The sequence below is a fragment of the Protopterus annectens genome, chromosome 11.part0 (assembly GCF_019279795.1).
Source record: "Protopterus annectens isolate FY-2018-M chromosome 11.part0, PAN1.0, whole genome shotgun sequence".
In the NCBI taxonomy this organism is placed as follows: domain Eukaryota; kingdom Metazoa; phylum Chordata; order Ceratodontiformes; family Protopteridae; genus Protopterus; species Protopterus annectens.
Genome location: NC_056745.1, coordinates 1,481,623,286 through 1,481,644,724, shown reverse-complemented (window position 1 = coordinate 1,481,644,724; position 21,439 = coordinate 1,481,623,286). Strand labels below are relative to the sequence as shown.

The 21,439-nt window shown below is 42.6% G+C and overlaps 1 protein-coding gene across 5 annotated transcripts in view; it reads right to left on the bottom strand.

The window, feature by feature from the left end:
* Positions 1–8,247: 8,247 nt before the first annotated feature.
* Positions 8,248–21,439, bottom strand: part of TRABD (TraB domain containing) — a 788,001-nt gene continuing 774,809 nt past the window's right edge. For all 5 annotated transcript variants that reach the window (XM_044088787.1, XM_044088786.1, XM_044088788.1 and 2 more), the window contains exon 10: positions 8,248–9,769. In XM_044088787.1, the coding sequence (XP_043944722.1) occupies positions 9,607–9,769 (163 nt within the window). In that variant the 3' untranslated portion in view covers positions 8,248–9,606. The remainder of the gene's footprint in view (positions 9,770–21,439) is intronic.

Here is a 21,439-nt window from a genome sequence, read left to right as displayed (position 1 = left end):
GCTGCTTGTATAAAAATATCATACTCTTGCTCAAATATTCTCCAATTCTTTGCAGTATTCTGATCAAATACAAGTGGTGAGGGCTTTTGAAATCAGTCTGCCATATTAACACATACCAGTGAAGGGTTTTGTGAATATGCATGAACATACACACATATACTAGAAATTTATGCCAGTACTTGTAACTATGCCCAATAGCACAACAAGCCTCTGAATAACTCAAGCACTGTAATACTCTTGATATCAATGTACTGTAAGAAATCACCTCTTATCAGTGTAAGAAACAACTCAAAATAAATGCACTGTGCTAATGAACTCAGCAGCAGAAACTCGGAGTAAGAAACATTTCAAAATAATTGCACTTTGCGAATAAACAATACACAGCACACTGAAACTTCCCCAAAATGGTGGTACTTTGCTATACAACTCTTTACAATACAATAAATACTCTGTAATGGCGGCACTTTGCAAATAAATACACCCACCACAAGAAACTTTTCGAAATGGCTGTATTTTCACTACATGTTATGAAATAGTTGCACTTTGCACAGAACTAAATGCTTTGTAATAAATGCACAGTAATAAGCACACACTATAAGCACTTTACACAGTTTGAGATACACTGAATAACTTTAGTTATGCCCTGAATACAATATGAAATAGTAGTTATGGCAAAACACAGCACTTTGCCAAAAAACATGCAGTCGCCTTGCTTTATTTATGCTTTGCTCATTTAATCACTTTTCATGCCCATTGTACTTTTATTGTGCTTATTTTACTCTAAACATGCCCATTTTACCTTAAACATACTCATTTTGCAATTCCAGGATAATTTCAAATCCCTTATGGGCTTTTCTGCCAATTGTTTTATCAAATATTGTAATCTTAAACATTTCATTTAACTAATAAACTGTTTGTGCCCCTCTCTTGTTTAATAATGTGGTTTGTGCCCTTGTAATGATCCATTTTATCTTTTTTATAACAAACTCTTTGTGCAAGTTTTCATTACCTTTGGCTCTTTTCTGGCTCTTTTTTGTGCTTGTTTCTCTTAGTTTGCCTTCACTGTTATCTCTGCACCTCATAGCTCTGCATATTAATCTCTGGAATCCCACTTCTGACACCATGTCGCTTGTCTAGTCAGGATACAATAGACGAGACTTTGTGGGTTCTTTTCAAGCAGCTTTATGTACAAATACATCAGGATTGAGGCTTAATAACTTTAACTTAGATAAACGTATATACAAACTAGCTATTACACTCGTACATGCTCACTTCTGGCCGCACTTTCAAAATGGCACTGAAGCTAGCACATGCTATTTATATGCATGTTCAGTGCTTGAAACTCTTCTTAAAGACACATCATACATGCTGCATTCTACAGTATTCCTGTGAAACTTTGGAAGCTAGGAGAAAGAAAATGATGTAGCTCTGGAAGGTTTTGTTTAACATTATTTTAACAGGAAGAGAAGCACTAAAATCCTGGAAGAAAACTGTGGTGGCTGTAATAGTTAAAGATGGTAAAGAACGATCATATCCAGTGCTTATTGGCCCATTTCAATTCTAAATGATGATTAGAAAGTGTTAGTGTTAGCTAAAAGAACGGCAAAGGTGATGCCAAAATTAATAGCTATGGGTCAGTGAGTTTTTGTGGGGGGGGGGCTTAGGCAAACATTTGTCATTAATAGAACAAAGATGACCCAGAGGGAAGCAGAAAATAAGAAAATACCACTATTGTAGGTGGGTCTTGATGCATAGAAAGCATTTGACACAGTATGCTGGGATTTTCTGAGTAGGGCAATGGAAGCATTTACATTCCCTAACATAAGCTTAATTAGAAGGATATACGAGAGGTCACAGGCAAAAATTAAAGTGGGACGGTACCTCTCTGATAAGTTCCATTTCAACAGAGGAACCAGGCAGGGGTGTTCTTTCCCCTTTTTTATTTGCATGATACTTATAGGTTCATTGGAGATTACTAGGCCAATGGCAGAAGAGCCCCTACAAGTCTAGTCAGTTTTTTCCAGATTTTACCCAATTTTCTATCCCTAGGGGAAAGATAACAAGAGTCAACAAGTGGGGTTTTGACTATTTTACAGACTGCCTCTGTCCATAAGGGACAAGGATGCCACCCCAACAGTGAATTTGTGATTTCCCATCCATTGGTTCAGATTGTGCTTGAAGGTGGTTAGGGAAGGGCTCTGTTTCATGTGAATAGGAACCCTATTCCAGAGGAGGGGGCAATCTCTGTGATCCATGTTTGTCTCTCCAGCATGTTCTGGTCATGGCAGAGATTAGGCTTAGATCTTTGGAGTGGGTAATCCTCATGCAGATAGTTTTGCGAACATTCAACATCTCCATCAGGGCTGGGTCAGAGACTGACTTCTAGGTCAGACACAGATCACCGTTCAGTAATCTTTAGGATATGGCTTTTAACTGGTCTGCATGTGATGTGTTTGGTTATACCCTGTATTTTCTTTTTGGTGAGAAACCTCTGAGGAAGCTCCAGCTGTTGGTGACTAGTGAGGTACATGCCAAAGGGTGCTTTGTACTCAATTATTGGTCTGATGAGTGCCAAGTACAGTGGTACTATAACATCCTTAGATTTGAATGCCATGCCCTTACTTATAAGCTGAGCCACACAAAAGGATTTCCACACCACTGTGGACACATGGTGGTCAGAATTCATATTACTATCAGAGTACCCAGATCTCTCACTACTGGGTCCACTCTTAGGAGGGTGCTATCAATGTTATAATTTGCAGGAGTATTTGATTTTCCAAAGGGTATTATTATGCACTTCACTGAATTTAGTTTGAGGCCGTAGCTCTGACACCAATCATTAGTCTGCATCAAACATTTCTGTAGGATATCAGCATTATTTGGGGATTCAGTGATTGCCCACAACTTGCAGTCAGCAACAAACTTGATCATCCAAAGGCCAACTACATTTGCCTTGACATCTGAGAAGTATATCCTAAACAGGAGGGGGTCCAGCACTGAGCCCTGTGGTATAGACTGGCCTCTTGCTGGGTATGGATTCCCCCACTCTAACAACATGTGTCCTATTTGTGAGCTATCCATCTGGTGATGCAGAGGTTTATGTCCAATTTTGTAAGTTTATATATGACACCTGAGTGAGGTACTTGTGTCAAATGCCCTGGCCAGGTCAAGGTATGCATTGTCTTACCCTCATCCATGGCCTTGGTGACCTTTTTAACCTTCTCAACAAAGTCCACGAAATTGAGCAGGCAAGACCTGTCCTTGATGAAGCCTAACTGGGTTGGATCTAGTCTGCAGATTACCTATGTTGTTTTTAATCAGGTCCATGATTATCCTTTCCTTAGCCTTGCATATAAGGCTTGTCAGACTTCTGGGTCAGTTGATGGTCCCTCCAAGTGCAGGGGGAAGACTGTTGCTGTCCTCCACTCTACTGAGACAAATCCTGCCTGGAGACTCTGGTTAAATAGAGATCCTGTTTCAAAGTATTTAATAGGTACCCTGGGATTCCGTCAGGGCCCATGGATCACGTGTTTCTAGCTTTAGAGAGCGCAGTGATGACCTGTTCTTTTGTGATAAGCAAAGGAACGGTAGGGGATATTTCATGGGGAGTTACCGGAGGTGATGAGAGGGGGGAAATGTGAGATGAATTTATCAGACAGCAGATTTGCTATTTCTTCTGGCTGAGTATAGGTAGTGCCATCTACAGCCAACTCAGCACATTGTTGTTTCCCTTAAGATTTTGAACATAACTTAAAAAATGCCATGTGGTTATCCTTTGCTTGGGAAGCTATTTTAGTCTCTTATTTAACCTTTGAAGACTTGACTAGTTCCCTTATTTACCTGCTGAGACTAATGAGGGATTTTTTTTTCTGTTGTGCACCCTTCCACTTACTTCTACGCAGGAGTTTCATCCTTCTGTTGTATAGTGTATTTATGCCAGGGGTCCACCAGGGTGGGTTCTTTTTCTGGCTAGAACTGGTTTAGTTCAGTCAGGTACTGTTGTTTTTATGCAGTTGTTTAAGTGGTTGTACAGGGCATTTGTGTATTCTTTACATAGGTTGGTACTAGGCTATCAACCCTAGGGCCTATAAAAGCCTAGCCATAACAATTCCCTGGCTATTTGCATACACCTCCATGTTTTCACGGTTGGGGCAGCATTAAAATTACCTATGCTATCACTTAATAGAAGGTAATTTGACTTGGAAAAATTCTTTAGGGTTTTACAGTTTGATGTGTGTGTGTGTGTGTGTGTGTGTGTGTGTGTGGGGGGGTTCTACCATTACATCTATTTCATAGGAGACTAATTTATGATACGCTTTTACCAATGAAGACATTACACTGGAGTGGGGGTGCAATACTGCCCCACGTTTGTGAGTACTACATCAAGAATATTTGTTCCCCCTAGTGGGGATGCAGGCCAGTTTTTCCAGAACATTTGCATTGACAATGTCCAGGAATCTCTGAGTCTGCATGTTAGTGGTCATGTATGTTTCACAATTTATGGAGGGGTCAATAAAAATTGCCCATGAGTAATGTGTTGGATTGAATGGTAAGTGATTCTAGTAACTTCAGGTATGCAGCGTTTTCATGGTTGGGGACCTGTAGCTAGTGATGATATGGCGGGGATTTTGCCTGTGGTCAGCTGGACATGGAGTAGCTCAAGCGAGTCATCCTGCCATTATTTATGTAAATGGAAACACCTCCTCCTTTCATTTTTTTCCTTTTCAAAGGGTGGTAAGAATGTGTGATAGACATTGTAGCCTTCCACTGCTGAGGTGTGTTGTGCAGCCTTGAACCATGTCTCTGTATCTGCAGAAATGTCAGGATTCTCCAGGGTGAGGAGAGCTTCCAGGGGGTGCAGTGTCTTGTTAAGATTCCTAGCACTGAGTGGTAGTACCTTCAGCTTGGCATTAGAATAATTTATTACACTGGTAGGTCTGTTGGTTTGGCACTGCCTAAAAACGGCAGTATGGGGAGTGGTTAATGCCTTGGCCTAGCAGCAACAGGTGCAGACCATCTCTGCCAAAGTAGCGTGGTCTGTTGTCCCAGGCTAACAAGTACTGGATTCCCTTAGAGTGACAACCACCAGCTAAGCCAATTATTGAAGTCAATCATTTTCTGTTTGTTTTGTATCATTTGTGGTGAGGGTAGAATGCTGCTCAGTGTGAGGCTTATACCAGCCTATGGCACATATTCAGAGAGGTCCATCATGTCTCCCTTCATATAGTCCAGAGAGGTACGTCTCAGGTTATCCACACCTACATGGACTATGAGTCAAACTGGTACTTGTAGTTGAGTGACCCCGAGTGCATGATCTGGCGAATCCTGGTCCATGACAGGCAACTGACAGCAACCCTCTCTTTATCCAACCTGGTGAAGGGGGCATCCATGTGTCTCATTATGGAGTCTCCTATGACCAAGATGTTTGAATGTGTGCTGTTTCCTCATAGGGGCTTGCTTGTGGAGACACTGATGTGTATTTTTATGTGTAGAGGTTGGTGCTGACTTGGTTTTGTGTACATGTGGTTACTGAGGGCAGTGCACAAGATGCCCTTGAGGTTTTGGTAAGTTACTTGTGAGTACCTCTGCATATGTGGGTTTATGTATCAAAACCTTATTTACTGAGGGGCACATGTGGGTTTATATTAGAACCACTGACAAAGAAAATAAGGTGCTCAGAAATTCAAGGATATAACTGGTATGGTAATCAGGAAAAGTCAGCTTTAGTTGCAGATACTATTTTATACCTGCTGAAACCACAAAAGGACATTTCAGTGTTTTGGAACATTCTAATTCATTTTCAGGATACAAAATTAATTCAGATAAAATAAAAGCTAAAACAAAGGCAGTAACTGTAAACTATGTATGTACCCATACACAAATTGTTTCAGCAGTACTCAAATATAGAGACATGATAAAATAAAGTACTTAGGAGTAACGATTAAAAAGGATTCTGTTATGGCAGCTAAGGATACGTGAGAAGAGACTAAACAAAAGATAATACAAAACTGAGAAACTGGAAGCTCTATTTTAGCAAGATACAAGTAGAGGAAATGTTTTTAGACCTTTTAATTTTATATACAGGTCAGCTATACTTTTTTATCAACCAGAGAGGAAGTTGTGGATATATAAAGAATTAAAGGATTTTATCTGGGAGGAGGAGAAGGCAAAAGCCAAGTGGGATAAGTTAATCCTTCCAATAGAAGGTGGTTTGGGATTACCTGATCTGAAGCATATTTCAGAGCTACACAGATAAGGTTCTTATACATAGCACAAAGTACAAAACTATAATTCACAGTGGAAAAGGATGATGATGAAATGGGGGGGCTCAAGTGACAAGGAAAGACTGGGATTTGGATGCAGATCCTTAAGGAAAATAACAGCCATCCAGAATATTATATTCATAAAGTAGGAGAAAGTATTCCAAGAACTAAGCCAACACGGAAAAGGAGAAAAGCGATTCTGCCGATAGGGATGACTGCAATTAGGGATAGAGAGAATATAGGCAAGAGGGAGCTGGAATTTACTGGAGAAAACTGGCAAAGGAACCACGGTACTGGGAGCAAATAATTAGAGAGGAGAAGTTAAAAGAATGGGATCCGGCGAAGAATTCATATGGACGGCAGGCTCGAAATTGCATTCTCTACCAAGGATCGATGTCAGAGTGTAGGAAAAGAGAAAGGAATAGGGGGATCCTACATGAAAGACCAGCACTGGTAGAGTTTTTAGTAAAATTTAGAACAGAAGCTTAATTAGTTGGGCATGTAACATACTGCATGTTAACTACAGGAATGAAGTCACCAGAGCTGGTGAATGAACTTGGCTTGCCTGGGTTATGATCAGGACTTTATTCCTTTACACTACCGAAGCTGGCTGACAGTATTTTATTTTTTGATTCATCCCGTTCTGGTTTATCTTTTTCACATTTTCTCTAGCTGCTTCCATGAAGTACTTCTTAGGGTTTTTTTTTTTTTTAGTTTTATAGATTTCAGATGTTTTTCTGTGGGGGAAAAAAGCTTTCTATATCCTTAATATTATGACTTTTCAATTAATACCACAAATGACTGACCTTACGATCAGAGACAAAAAAGATACAGGGTTCTGGGAACAGAAGCCTTTTGGTGCTATTTACCTGCCACAATCTAATCTATTGATGGATTTATTCAAAATCATTAGATAACACCACAATGAACAAAAACAATGTAAAATAAAAAATGAGAGAAAACAAAAAGCTTGTAGTTGAGAAATATTGTGCAGTGCAGTAGAATTCCCTTTTGGTGAGGTAGGAAATATGCGACACACAAAACAGTGAGAAAAAAACAAGAAATTGTGCAATAACAAAGGCTGCACAAGAAAGCTATAGACATACTTAAATCAGTGATGTTGAATGGGAGACCCACACCCACGTTTCTGTCTGTTTTTTTGGTTTATCAATTACCCACTCTGGTACCTCACAGAGAAGAGGGCACAGCTGCTGCAACCCCTAGTCAGGAATTGGCATCAGTACGAGATACTCGTAACTGAAACCTTATTTACTGCTACATGGATTCTCCCCCAAAGAAGATCAAACGGAAAATGAAGCTACACAACAAGGAATGTACTTATCACCCCCCCAAATATTTTGGGTTGCAATTCTTGGCTTATAAAGGCTCCAATGGTCATTAGCCTAGTATATACCTATACATTTATATGAACAGACTACACAGATTTGGATGTTTCACAATTAGGAATGGATTCGGCAGCAATTTTTTTATACTTACAGGGTTACAACAACTGGCTGAAGTCCAGCACAGCAATGCATATAAAGCCAAAAGCCAAATCATAGAAACAGCTTACACTAAATATTCTTTTAGAGAAAATGGGCACTTTTAAAATCAATTCAGTTCCTTAAATATAGCGTGATATGGGAGTTGCTGAAAAGGAGCAAGTAACCTGTGGTGTTATCTGCCCTCAACACACAAGTGGATTGGGATTTCCTGCCCTGCAAATATGTTTGTTCATTTTGTAGAATGTTTCAAAAACAATTTTGGTATTCCCCTTTCAAGCCTGTGTGTCTGTTTTTCTACTAGACTTTGTTTAAATTACAGCAAAATTGTGTAAAATACCAAAGCTGCAGCTTGAGGGAATAACTGTTCCCCAAAGGCCACGTTACCTGGAGATAGGGATAAATGCATTAATCTGTTACAACTCTAAAATAAATGGCAGCTGTTATATTAAGTGACAAATAACACACAGAGACATACTATGCTGGGTTTATAAGCAGGAAAGTTTTTATTAGCCAACTGTACTGCACATGTAATTCCTTAATGTTTAGGACTAAATGAATTGATGTCAAGAAACTTACCGTAAACATATAATTTAACAAAGGTATGTATACACACATTTTAATTAAAAAACACAACCAAACTAAATCATGGAAAATTCAGGCTGGTTTGCATGACACCAGTTATTAAGGAAAATCACTGTCTTAATATGGCTTGAATGAAACAGGTGAATAAATTGATGTATACACTGTAATCAGGCATGGTAACTAACCTAATCACAGGGAAGACCAAACAAATCATGGAACTTGAAAGGATAATGAACAGTGACAAAAACTGAAGCAAATGATCTTAAACACACAGAATCTGCAGCAATAAAATAAAGAAATACTAAACTTTAAAAGTCTCTATTCACTATTTTTTTAAAGTACGCAGGGTATAGAAGTAAAACATATTCAAATTCAGTCTAAGTAATGATTGTCTAGAATGGCAGTCATGTTGTAAACAGGTACCTTAAAATGTTCTTTAACACATCACAGCTGTTATACCAAGTGAAGTCTGATATGCTACAGTGTTCATAAGTATATGTGATGCACACAAAAAGATAAGGGAGGAAACAGACATTAAATACAGTCTGTCCTGAATGGAAGAGTCATTTACAACTTATTTTAAAATACCCTAACATACAGTACCGTTGGAAGTTTGTAATATATTTGGTTAAGTACTTATTTTATATACATACATATCACAGATTTGTTTCTATTAAATATGGAGAAACACATTTTAACTAACAATTGGCACTTGCTAAAAGGCAACAGTTTGATGCAGCTTCAGTGGAAGCTTCAGCTGTGTTTACACAGCCTATAATACTATGTTATTCGTGGACAGCTCAAATATGTTAAAAATTGAATTGAGACAAACTACTTGTGAAAATATGTTTGTTTACAAAAGCCCAGCAAGAAGCTAGAAACATTCTGAAACAACAACTGACCGATTTCCAAACTGCAGTCAGTGTAAGGTGAGGAGTTGTGATTCAGAGCAAACAGTCAAGAATATAATTACGGTCTTGGTAAATCCATCTCATTGCAGGCTGTCTGCATTACAGAGCACATCTTCAGTGGAAATAATTACTGACAAACCTATTCTTGACACATTAACTCATAAGGCTTCTAGGTAATACAAATCCATCCTGTGCATTTCACAGAATTCATTGCTTAGCATGAGACAGACGCACATCAGGACATAACAGCTGGTTTTAAGAATTCCCTTCTTGTGTGGTCTTTAGCAACTATCTGGTTTTCCTGGCGCAAATGACTTCTTCAAAGAGATGGTAACATTAAAACTTTCATTCTGCCAGTTTCTGAATATAATACTGTACTGAAGGCATTGAAAATATTAAATGAGCTGTCCGTTTCCCCACACGATAACAGGCATAACTCAACAGTCCAAAAATGGTGGCCTTGAGAACAAACTTAATTGCTTTACTTGACAAAGATGGAGGAGGTACACTGTTTAAAAACAAACAAAAAAAGAAAGACAATCGCGTTAATATGCTGTTTAAAGGAAATAAGATCAAATCTAAGATGATGTTACTGTCTGGACATTAGTTTGCTATTTCTTTTTTGTTGTTTTTGTGAGTGCAAGTGTTTACATTCACTCATGTATGCATGTGAGGAGCGGGGTACGTTGTATTTTACAGTTTCAATCATGTTTGTTTCTATTCTCCTTCCAAATAAACACAAATACTAGATTTCACACTACCCCATACTTTTCTTAATAATGTCTGTATTTTGTTTACAATCTCCTCCTCAGGCAATACATTTCAGGTAATCAGTAACCCTTCTCTAAATTACAATCTCCTCCTCAGGCAATACATTTCAGGTAGTCAGTAACCCGTCTCTAAAGACTCGCTTCTTTGCATTTCCTCCTTACAGCTCCACTTTCACAAAAAAAGCCTCAACAAAATCAGACATGAAAGTACTCACCACGAAAGCTGAGCTTTGAGAGAACACCTTCTGCTGTGAGTGTGACAACTGGGGGATCATTTTTTAATTTAATGTACTTTTATTAATTTTAGTGGCATACAAAATGACAGGGTGCCTAGAGAGGAGTTGTGGTATTGTATGAGGAAGTCAGGAGTGTCAGAAAAGTATGTAAGAGTAGTACAGGATATGTACGAGGGTAGTGTGACAGCAGTGAGGTCTGCGGTGGGAGTGACGGATGCGTTTAAGGTGGAGGTGGGGTTACATCAAGGATCAGCTGTGAGCCCTTTCTTATTTGCAATGGTGATGGACAGGTTGACAGACGAGATCAGACAGGAGTCCCCATGGACTATGATGTTTGCAGATGACATTGTGATCTGTAGTGAGAGTAGGGAATAGGTGGAGGAGACCCTGGAGATATGCTCTAGAGAGAAGAGGTATGAAGGTCAGCAGGACTGACAGAATATATGTGTGTGAATGAGAGGGAGGATAGAGGAATGGTGAGGATGCAAGGAGTAGAGGTGGCGAAGGTGGATGAGTTTAAATACTTGGGGTCAATAGTTCAGAGTAAAGGTGAGTGTGGAAGAGAGCACAGGCAGGATGGATTGGGTGGAGAAGAGTGTCAGGAGTGATTTGTGACACACGAGTACCTGTAAGAGTGAAAGGGAAGGTCTACAAGAGGGTAGTGAGACCAGCTATGTTATATGGGTTGGAGACAGTGGCATTGACAAAAAGGCAGGAGTTTGAGCTGGATGTGGCAGAATTAAAGATGTTAAATTTGCACTGGGTGTGATGAAGGTGGACAGGATTAGGAATAAGTATATTAGAGGGTCAGCCCAGGTTGGGAGACAAAGCCAGAGAGGCACGATTACATTGGTTTGGACATGTGCTGAGGAGGGATGATGAGTATATTGTGAAAAAGATGCTAAGGATGAAGCTACCAGGTAACAGGAAAAGAGGAAGGCCTAAGATAAGGTTTATGGATGTGGTGAGAGAGGACATGCAGGTGGGTTGGTGTGACAGAGCAAGATGCATAGGACAGGAAGAAATGGAAACAGGTGATCTGCTGTGGCGACCCCTAACGGGAACAGCCGAAAGAAGATGATGACAAACTAATACAACCACCTCACATATACAAAGTACACTCAATGTTTGTAGGACAGCTTTTAATCCCACTGCAGAAGCTCTGCATATCCATACACTGGGCTATGTATGTACCATAACAGATGTCTTCACAGTAAGCTTGACTCAAGCTAGGTGACTCCTTTATCAGAAGTGAGTAATTAAAATCTGTGGCCACCCTGCGGGCCGAGAATCCAACCACCTTTCAGTCCACAAAGCATTATATACATGCCTTTTAAAGAATGTGTAAGCAGCATTAAAGAAATACAGTTGTAAATCAACCTGCAATCCCTTAAACAGATCAGGATGCTATTCGCACACTTTATGACAAGGCCTACATTTTAGCTTACACTCCCCACGACCTACCATCAGGAAAATTCCTTAACCCCAGAGTTTCTGGAACATAAAAGGTTCATCCAAAAATTACAGCACAGCTCAGCTTTATAGCCCTGACATCACCATCTGTCCTGGAAGGTGAACGATTGATAAGAACAAGTACAAGAAAAATATCAAAACCCAAATGGGTTGGTCCTACCAAATTAGTGCTCTATGACTAACGATACAGGGTGAGGCAGGGATGACTAACGACAGAGGGCGAGGCAGGGATGACTAACGACACAGGGCGAGGCAGGGATGACTAACGACAGAGGGCGAGGCAGGGATGACCAACGACACAGGGCGAGGCAGGGGTACACTTGCACTGCAAATTGTTTCTTCTTTTTACCTTTTAACCCTAGTCCGAGACATCCATGTGTTCTACCCATAAAGCCTCTGCTGCTACCGTGAATATCTGGTTTGTAGGAGGAGCCAGCAGAAGCATACTGCAGCAGCATTAACAGTTACTTCTTTCAGTTACATGGACACGTTCAGTGCTTGAATGTCAGCTTGCTTTCATATTTTCAGCAACAAAAAGCAAGCAGTGTGTGTCACTACTGAAAGGAATAGGTTGTGCTGCCTTGAATCTCCCATTGGAAGGTTACTCAGGACACATTTTTCCCAGGGTTTGGATGACTTTCAGTAAGCACCAAGCATCCACCCAAGTTTTACTTGTGTCAAAAGCTTTAAAATGACAGAACAATCCTAGATCACATTCTTCAAACTGCCACCAGCATTATGAAATCTACAACAGTAATTAAATACATATGGGTAGGAAAAAGTGGACAAGCAAGATGTAGCATGTATTATGCCACAACCATCACTATATGGACTTCTCTCTTGTCTGCCTCTCTCTCTCTTCAGCCAGCTTATGTTACTGACTGTCACACAGGGACAACAACAAGACAAAGCTACTTGTTGCTGTTTCCATAACAAATTCTTTCCTTTTCATGGTACAAGGTTGTTAGCCCTGTCCCTTTACCACAAACGCATCCTATTTATGGTACCCAGTCCAACTTCTGCATGTCTTTGGAGTGTGGGAGGAAACCGGAGCACCCAAAGAAAACTCAAGGATACAAGGGCATGTAGACTTGACAAAGAAGACCAAAGAACCTCCTGCTGAGAAATAATGTTACCTAATGTGTTACTGCGCCACCTACTGTATGGACTTCAGCCTGCGAATAATGTACTGGGGCAGGAATTTAACACTACATGGGTGGCAAAAGCCAATACACTGTTGGCTAGGCTTACTTTGGCCGATAGCCTAGTACCTACCTATGAACCTATATATGGACTTCAGCCTGGGCATAAAGTACCATTAAGGGCTTTTGCATTTAAAGTTAATGACTCAAGCTGATCACTATGTTTGCTGAATCCACTGCAAAAGATTAGCTCACAGGTTAACGATACTTCTTGTTCAGACCCCTAATAATACTTGTTGGCATAATGGTTAGTGTTTACCTTATGGACGTAAGATGCAAGGTTTGATTCTCACATGGGATAATTGGTTAGCCTTAACATGGCCCACATGGGAAGTTAGCCTAGTACTAAACTATGAACCTATGGATCCCTCCATTGCTGCCACTTGCTCCTACAACTGCCCTTCAAAGTTACAGCACAGATGTGGATCGATATCTTGTTCCACTGCTGAGGTAAACTTCTACAAAGGTAATTATTCCATCTGTGCCACTGGTAGAACAAAAAGAAGTTATGTGCTCACCATAACGTTCCATCTGAGTAGGTAACTTCATTTGTCAGCAACCTGTGGCTATCAGATCCGACCTGGATCCTAGCCAGCAGCTTTCCAAGCTAGAGATCCGAGCTCCAAGCTCCTCCCTCTTACCCATAATACCCTGCCACCTACTTCCAATCCCCAGATCACGTTTGCCCATCTACATAATCTCACCATGACAAAACAACAACCCAGAGAATCCTAACCCAAGGATTAACAAATGACCTGGGCAAACCATCCTAGTGTTCAGGAAACCAAAGAACCAGGTTAGGGGGAAGGAGGGAGGGTAGGTTGCTGACAAATGAAGTTACCTACTCAGATGGAATATTATGGTGAGTACACAACTTCTTTATCTGAAGTAGAAAACTTCATTTGATCATCAACCTGTGGGACAGAGTCCCCAGCTACCAAAAAACTTGGGAGGTCCTCAAAGAAGGATATTCCGGAGCACTGCAGAGCCAAAAGCCGCCCTTCCTCTAGACACTAAATCCAATTTATAGTGAGAGATAAAGGTATGAGAGGATGCCCAAGTAGCCACAGAATAAATGTCATCCAAGGGAATTCTCGACCAGAATGCAGCAGATGTTAGCCATAGAACGGGTAGAGTGAGTGTGAACCCCAGTAGGCTCTGGCAGGCCAGATAGTTTATATGCGAGCAGAATGCCATTCAAAATCCATCTGGCCAGAGTCACCTTCGACACAAGCTTACCCAAGAAGGGTTTAGCAAAAGAGACAAAGAGCTGATCAGACTTGCAGAAGGCCGCTGTTCTATGTAAATAAAAACGTAACTGTCTATGAACATCTAACAAATGAAGTTTGTACTCCCTTTATTTTGATAGGGAAAAAAACTGGGAGATTAATGGACTGATTGATGTTCGTCTTGGAGGCCACTTTAGGTAAGAAAGATGGGTTAGTCCTGAGAGAGACCCTGTCCTTATGGAAATCAGATACAGGGCTCTAATACAGAAAGCTTCAAGCTTCAACACCTTTTTAGCTGAGGTAATGGCTACCAAAAAGGCAGTTTTCCAGAACAAAAATTTCAAATCAACAGAAGCTGCAGGTTCAAAAGGAGGTCCAGTTAGAGCTTGAAGGACCAAAGTTAGATCCCATGGAGAGACGGGGTTCCTAACAGGGGGTCTCAAGAGAAATGTATCTTTCAGAAAGGTCTTACAAATCTTGGTGGAAGCAAGGGGACTGAGATTATCTCCAATCTGAAAATGTGAGATGGCAGCCATTTGAACATTTACAGTAGAAGAACTGGCCCCTTGTTGAAAAATATATGATAGAAAATCGAGCACTGCTGTGATGGGAGCAGTGAAAGGGTCCAAATTCCTATGAGATGCTCAAATAGAAAACCGCTTCCATTTACTATTGTAAACTTTCCTGGTAGAAGGCTTATGCACCACTACCAGGATAGATCTAACGGCAGACGAGATACCAGGAGTCCTAGCAACATATAGAACTGGATCAACCAAGCTGAGAGCTTGAGATCGACCAGGTTTGGGGGTTTCAATCCTGAAGGATGAGATATTAGATCTGGGATGGGATCCAAGATCCAGAGAGGAGCTATAAGATGAGACCGCAGGCACAGGAACCAGGTTTGATGAGGCCAGAATGGGACTATGAGGATAATCTTGTTACCCAACAGACGAGCTTTCTGTAAGAATTTTGTTATCAATGGAAGAGGAGGATAAGCATACAGAAGACCGGGTGGCTAAGCATGGACTAGAGCAACCCTGGGGCTTTCCCCCGGAGGGGGAATTAGAGCGAAAAACTCGCTGCACTTCGAGTTGGAAGGCGACGCGAAGAGATCGCAGCAAGGCTGACCCCACTTGCGGAAGATCTGTTTCGCTACTATGGGATTTAGAGACCACACGTAAGGTGAGAGGATAGTTCGACTCAGTTTCTCTGCTAGGATGTTGGACCGACCCGGAATGTGTGTTGCTAACAGAAAAAGGTTGGTGGATATCGCCCAATCCCCAACTCTCATGGCCTCTCGACAAAGAGGGTAAGACCTGGTCCCCCCTGTTTGTTGATGTACCAGACCACCGACATGTCTGACTGAATCACAATAGTCCCTGGAGGGAGAAAGGCATGAAGGGCTTGCAATGCTAGAAGCACCGCTCTCATCTCCAGAACACTGACATGCAGAACAGTCTCTGAGTCCACATACCTTGAACAGTTCTGCCCGTGTAATGCCCCCCCACCCAAGGCGAGAAGCTTCCATGGTCACCGTGGCTTGGGGTTGTGGCATAACAAATGGTCGTCCTTCACGAAGCTCTCGGGAATGGAGCCACCACGAGAGAATTTCTGCAAACTCTGCTGAGAGGAATTGGTAAGTCCAACGAGTGGTGAAGGATGGACCACTGAACCTGCAATGTCCACTGGAGAATCCTCATGTGCAAGCGAGCTAAGGGCGCGAGGTTGATTGCAGCTGCCATGGACCCTACAGCTCTCAGGACTAACTCCGCTGATGGGGCAGGTGACTGAAGAAGGGCTAAAATGTGTAAGGTCAAACTGTGAAGTCTGTCTGATGTCAAGAAGGCCTTGGTCTGAAGCTTGTCTATCCTGGCCCCTATGAACTCCAACACTTGAACTGGCTGGAGGGATGACTTCTTCAAGTTTATGGTGATCCCCAAATGGGATGCTAGAAGTAGGAAACAATCCCTGGCTAAGCAGAGTAGATGCCTGGTGGGGGCGGTAAGGAGCCAGTCTAGGTAAGGAAAAACCTGTACTCCCTGAAGTCTCAGGTGGGCCGCTACAACTGCCATGACCTTGGTGAACACCCTAGGGGCTGTGGTGAGACCGAAGGGTAGGACCCTGAACTGGTAATGACTGGCCCCTAGCCGGAAGCGGAGAAACCTCCTGGAACGCCTGTCCATGAGAATGTGACAGTATGCATCCTTGAGGTCTATGGAGCACATCCAGTCCTTCTCCTGCAGCAGGGGCAGAATGGATTGAAGCATGACCATCCGGAATTTTTCCTTGGCAATGAAGAGGTTCATTGTTTTAAGGTCGAGGATCGGCCTTAAGTCCTCGTCTTCTTTGGCACCAAAAAGGACCTGGAGTAATTGCCTAATCCAGATTGTCCTGGGGGGATGTGTTGGATGGCTCTTTTTTCTAGAAGCTTTTTTACCTCTAAAGCTGCAGCCTCCCTCTGACTGGGTGGTACATTGGGGAGGCGCCTCGACTGAGGAGGCAGATTTATGAAAGGGATAGAGTAACCTCTGGATATTATTCGAAGCACCCAGTGATCTGATGTTATGGACTCCCATTGGGCCAAGTGCTTTGAAAAACGCCCCCTGACTGCTTCCAGAGAGGAGCAGTCAGGCAACCTCTCAGGGCTGCTGTGTGGGTCGGTCAGAAAAAGGTTCCTGTGACCCAAACTTTTTTGGCCCCCCCCCCCTGCCTCTGGGCCGGCGTCCAACTTGTCCCCCTCTGCCTCTGAAGGACGAAGAGAATGGAGCATAACGGGACTGCTGAGACGTCCGGAACAACATCTTCTTTTGTTCTCTCTGGTTCCTAGAAAAGGACCTTTAAGGAGCCGAGTAGCGGACCCCGACGTCAGACAGTGTCTTCCCATCTTTCTCGCTCTGAACCAATGTTTTGCGGATGGTCTTCCCAAACAGAGTAGAACCGAAGGGTGCGTTCGCGAAGGACGCCTTGAAAGGTTCCACAATGTCACAAAGCTGGAGCCAGGCGTGAAGCCTTAGGGCGATACTGGACCCGCTGGATCTAGCGGCTCCTTCCATGGCATGGGAAAGTAGCCACATAGACATGTTAGAAACAGATTTCAGAGTGGCCATGCAAGCCGAGAAAGCCCATTTGTCCTCGGCTGACAGTGACTTGGGGGGAGACTCAGCATATTCTTTCACCAGATCCCACTGAAGTCTAATTACATGGGCCAAATAATTCAGCGCCCTTATAGAAAAGGTAGCTGAAGCAAACATCCGCTTCCCGATACGATCCATCGTCAGACTCCTTATCAGGGGGATGGATTGAGGAACTATCCTGAGCAAGTTCCCTCTTGGTGGCTGCCGCCACCACCACGGCATCTACCGGGGAACCCTTACTCCAAGCCGTCCTGTCCACAGGGGGACTAAGGATGCTGTCTGGCCTCCTGGGGATTGGCTCTACAGTGTCTGGTTCCTTCCACGCCCTGGTAGTGATGAGGTCAACCAGGGGGTCAGCCGGAGGGGACACCCAAGAGGTAGAGGGGCCTGCGTCAAACGCCTCCAGGAACACCGACTCGTCCAAGGAAGGTTTTTGGGCTGACAACCCCCCCTTTAGGCGGAGCATTTCCATAATGTCTCCAAAGGAGATGTCCTCAGGGGGGTGACCTGGGGGAACCTTCCCCTTCCTCCAAATCGGTGTCCTCCATGAGGGACTCGGGAGTTCAAGTGCCTCCTCTTACACTTATGTTTGTGAGGGACCTCCTCGGTGGGACTATCCGAGGAGGGCTCAATAACAGGGCCGTGTTCCGCCAGTGGAATGGGCTGGGGCTTCAATGTAGGCTGTCCCTGGGACTGGATGATGGAAGACAAGCCCAGCTGCAAGGGAGTGGGGGTGGAATCCGAAGAAAGTAGGGGGTCTCGAACCTCTCGAGAGAACCCTCTCCACCATGTCCAAAGCCAAGGGTGAACCAATCTCTCTGGGCTCTGTGGTTAACACCCTCGGATCCGGCACGGGGATCGGAGTCAGAGCCGAAGTGCTCAGACCCGAGAGGGAAGTGTGCTCCCGACTGAAACGCAGCCGAGAACACACTGGCCTCCCCGGATCCGACACACAGCTCTCAGCCCAGAGAGCTCGGATCCGAAAGGGGATCTGACAAACTCGAGGGCATGGCCAGCGACAAGGTAGCTATAACTGTCTGCGCTGGCTCCGGGACTCCTCGGATCCGAAGGCTACGAAACCCGATAGTGGATCAGAGAAGGTGCTATCGGGGCAAAAAGTGGGGCTGAACTCCCCCCCAGAGGGGGAGAGGCAGCAGCACTCCCATCTGCAGCTGGGTTTGGAGGAAACGATGCATCATCCGGTCCATGTCAGTGTCGGAGAGACTGCGGGTCGACCTAGAGGCTGCCGAAGCTGGACGGGAGGGCCACTGCGACGACCTCGAAAATGGTCGGGCCTCTTCTTCCTCCGGCTCCTGTGAGAAGTGTGGAGAATGGAGTCGAGGGGAGGAAGGACCGGAGATCTTCTGAGGTGAGGAGAGCAGCTTGGCAGGCGAGGCCGAGGGGGCAGAGTCGTCTCACAGCTTGTGGCTTCTATGCCTCTCTTTCTCCCAATGGCTCTCTCGCTCCCTCTTCTCTTTCCTAGAGTCCCTCTCTCCCTGGGAAGAAATGGGAGGTTGAGTCCCAGCCAGGGGAGAGGGAACAACAGGCTGAACAGCCGCAGCCACGGCTGTAGCCACTGAGGGAGTGGAGGAGGAAGCAGACTCCGCAGGTAGAAGACCCACCAGAATCAGCTTATTCCTCCTATCCCTCAGGGCCCAGGGGTTAAAAGCTGCACAAATTTGGCAGCCCGAAGACAACTGCGGTACCCCCAGGCAGAGGATGCACTGAGTGTGGCCATCTGCTGGGGAAAGCCACACTCAGTGCACTTAGAAAAACTGGCCTTAGGGGCCTCGGCCATAATATCTAACGAAAAAAACACACACGCCTCACACAAACACCTAAGGGGAAAAGGGGGAATTACTAGGCTTAAACTAAGAGGGAACAGAAAAGGGGGTTAAACTAGGGAATTAACTGTCCACATACACAAAAAACTAATAAGATTTTGAAGAACTTTTTTACTCACAGATCGCCTAACGCTAGGAGCTCGAAAAACCCATGCTTGACAAAGCTGCGGCAAATGAGATATGGGGATTGGAAGGAGGTGGCAGGGTATTATGGGTAAAGGGGAGGAGCTTGGAGCTCGGATCTCTAGCTTGGAAAGCTGCCAGGTCAGATACGATACCCACAGGTTGATGATCAAATGAAGTTTCCTACTTCAGATCTGCAGTTACTGGAAGTACACCACCATTCCATCAGTTAGAGCCCCTCACACCACTGCCCAAGTGCCTCTTCTAAGAGTGAGTCCCAAAACTGCAATCCATGGAAATGCAAGACTGCAACAGTGAGTGTAGGTAATACTTACTAATTTTCAGGTTGCAGTACATTTGGATTATTCCCCCTAATCCAAGGTACAGCAACCTCAGCATTACGATACAGCAGTGGGGTATAGTAGAACTACTGATCTTGTAAAAGTGAGTTTCACAGTTTTGTTTTGCATCTGAAAATGGAGTTTTGGTTTTATTGTTTGATGGGTTGTTATTTTGTATCTGCTGTCCATTATAGGAAAACCTCTCTCCACCTGAGGCTGCAGTCTAATCCCGTTCAGTTTAAGAATGCACTTCTGATTCCGGAAAAAAATAATGAAGTATTGCAGAGAAAGAAATTAACAAGTCATGTATAAACATTCTTCAGGTGAGGGGGTGATATGCAAACTTTAAAAAGATGAGAAATACTGAAGACAGTATAGCACAACATACGAAAGATATATCTACAGATAAATATAAAAGAAATGAGCTGTTAATTACTTAGTTTTTATCCACTCTAGTACACATTGATGTTACTAGTTGATATTGGACAGATATATTTTTATATTTATAGTGTTCTAGTTAGAATATTTTTATGGTTAGACAACTATGTGTTTTTTCTTGATTATAGTTCTTGTCACAGACCTGATGAAGGCTTTTTATTGCAGTAGGTAGCCAAAAGCGATTTTAGCTAAAAGTCTTTTTATGTGTATTTTATGCTTTTCTTAATACCAGATTTTGGAACGTTGAGTTGCAAATAGATAAGTAGTGTTTTTTCCTTAATTAGGATTTAGTTTGATCTAATCAGTAGCAGTGTGTGTGTGTTGGGGGGTACAGTAGAGAGTCGATTATCTGAAACAGCCTTCCAAAGTTTTCGGGTAGATAAAATCTGAATATGTAGATATTATACGTATTCACTTATGGATGTTTTTTGAGCTTGAAGCCAGCTCATGTGAGAAAAATATTCTTTATTGTCCACTGGAATCACTGAAAGATTGAAAAGTACATTCATGCGTGCAGAAAAAAAAAAAACAAGATTTTAGACGTTTTTAATCCGGTTCAATTACATATGCTTGATTATCCGAACAGCTGAATTATCCAAACTACCCCAGGTCCCAATTAGTTTGGATAATCGACTCTCTACTCTACTTGTTCTAAAATGCACTTTTGCATCCTTATTTATACTGCTGCCTTGAATAGGCTGATTTAAAATTAAACAATGTGTACATTTTCCACACCTACTTTTAAGTATATAAAAGTTGATATGTTTAATATTGTTAAAATATTTCCGATATTTTGTTACTGAGGATCGCTTGTCTGTGATGAATAAAGGCTTGTTGCTTTGGAACACTCCCTGGGTTTCATGATTTTTCGAAATTATTTTGACTGACCTCATCAACAAAGTTTTAAGACCACTAGTTTCTCTGTTTTTTTTTATTTTTTCCTCAACACTCATGGTGGTGAGGTTGGAAACATGAGGGAATTTCTGCAAACTCTGAGGTTGGAACTAGACAGATTCCTGTGCTTGTCCATTTTTTATAAATATAAGCAATTGAATTATGACCCAAAAAAGTTTTACAGAAAGTTGGGAAACAAAGCAAAGGGAATAGAAACACCACCAAAAAAGGAAGAAATAACCACATTTTGGAGAAATATCTATGAAGACCATGTGAAACAAACAAATGATGCTGAATGGATACAAAAATTAAGTAAGAGCAAGGAGTTCAGATGTACAGGATATGAAAAAATAAAGAAAACTCCTAATTGGAAAAAGCTAGGCCAAGACGCAGTACCTAACTTCTGGCTAAAAGAATTAACTCATTACAGCCTAGTGAAGGCTGTTCTGCAATTACATCCCACTGATGCCTTTAGGCGTCAAATATTGTCATAT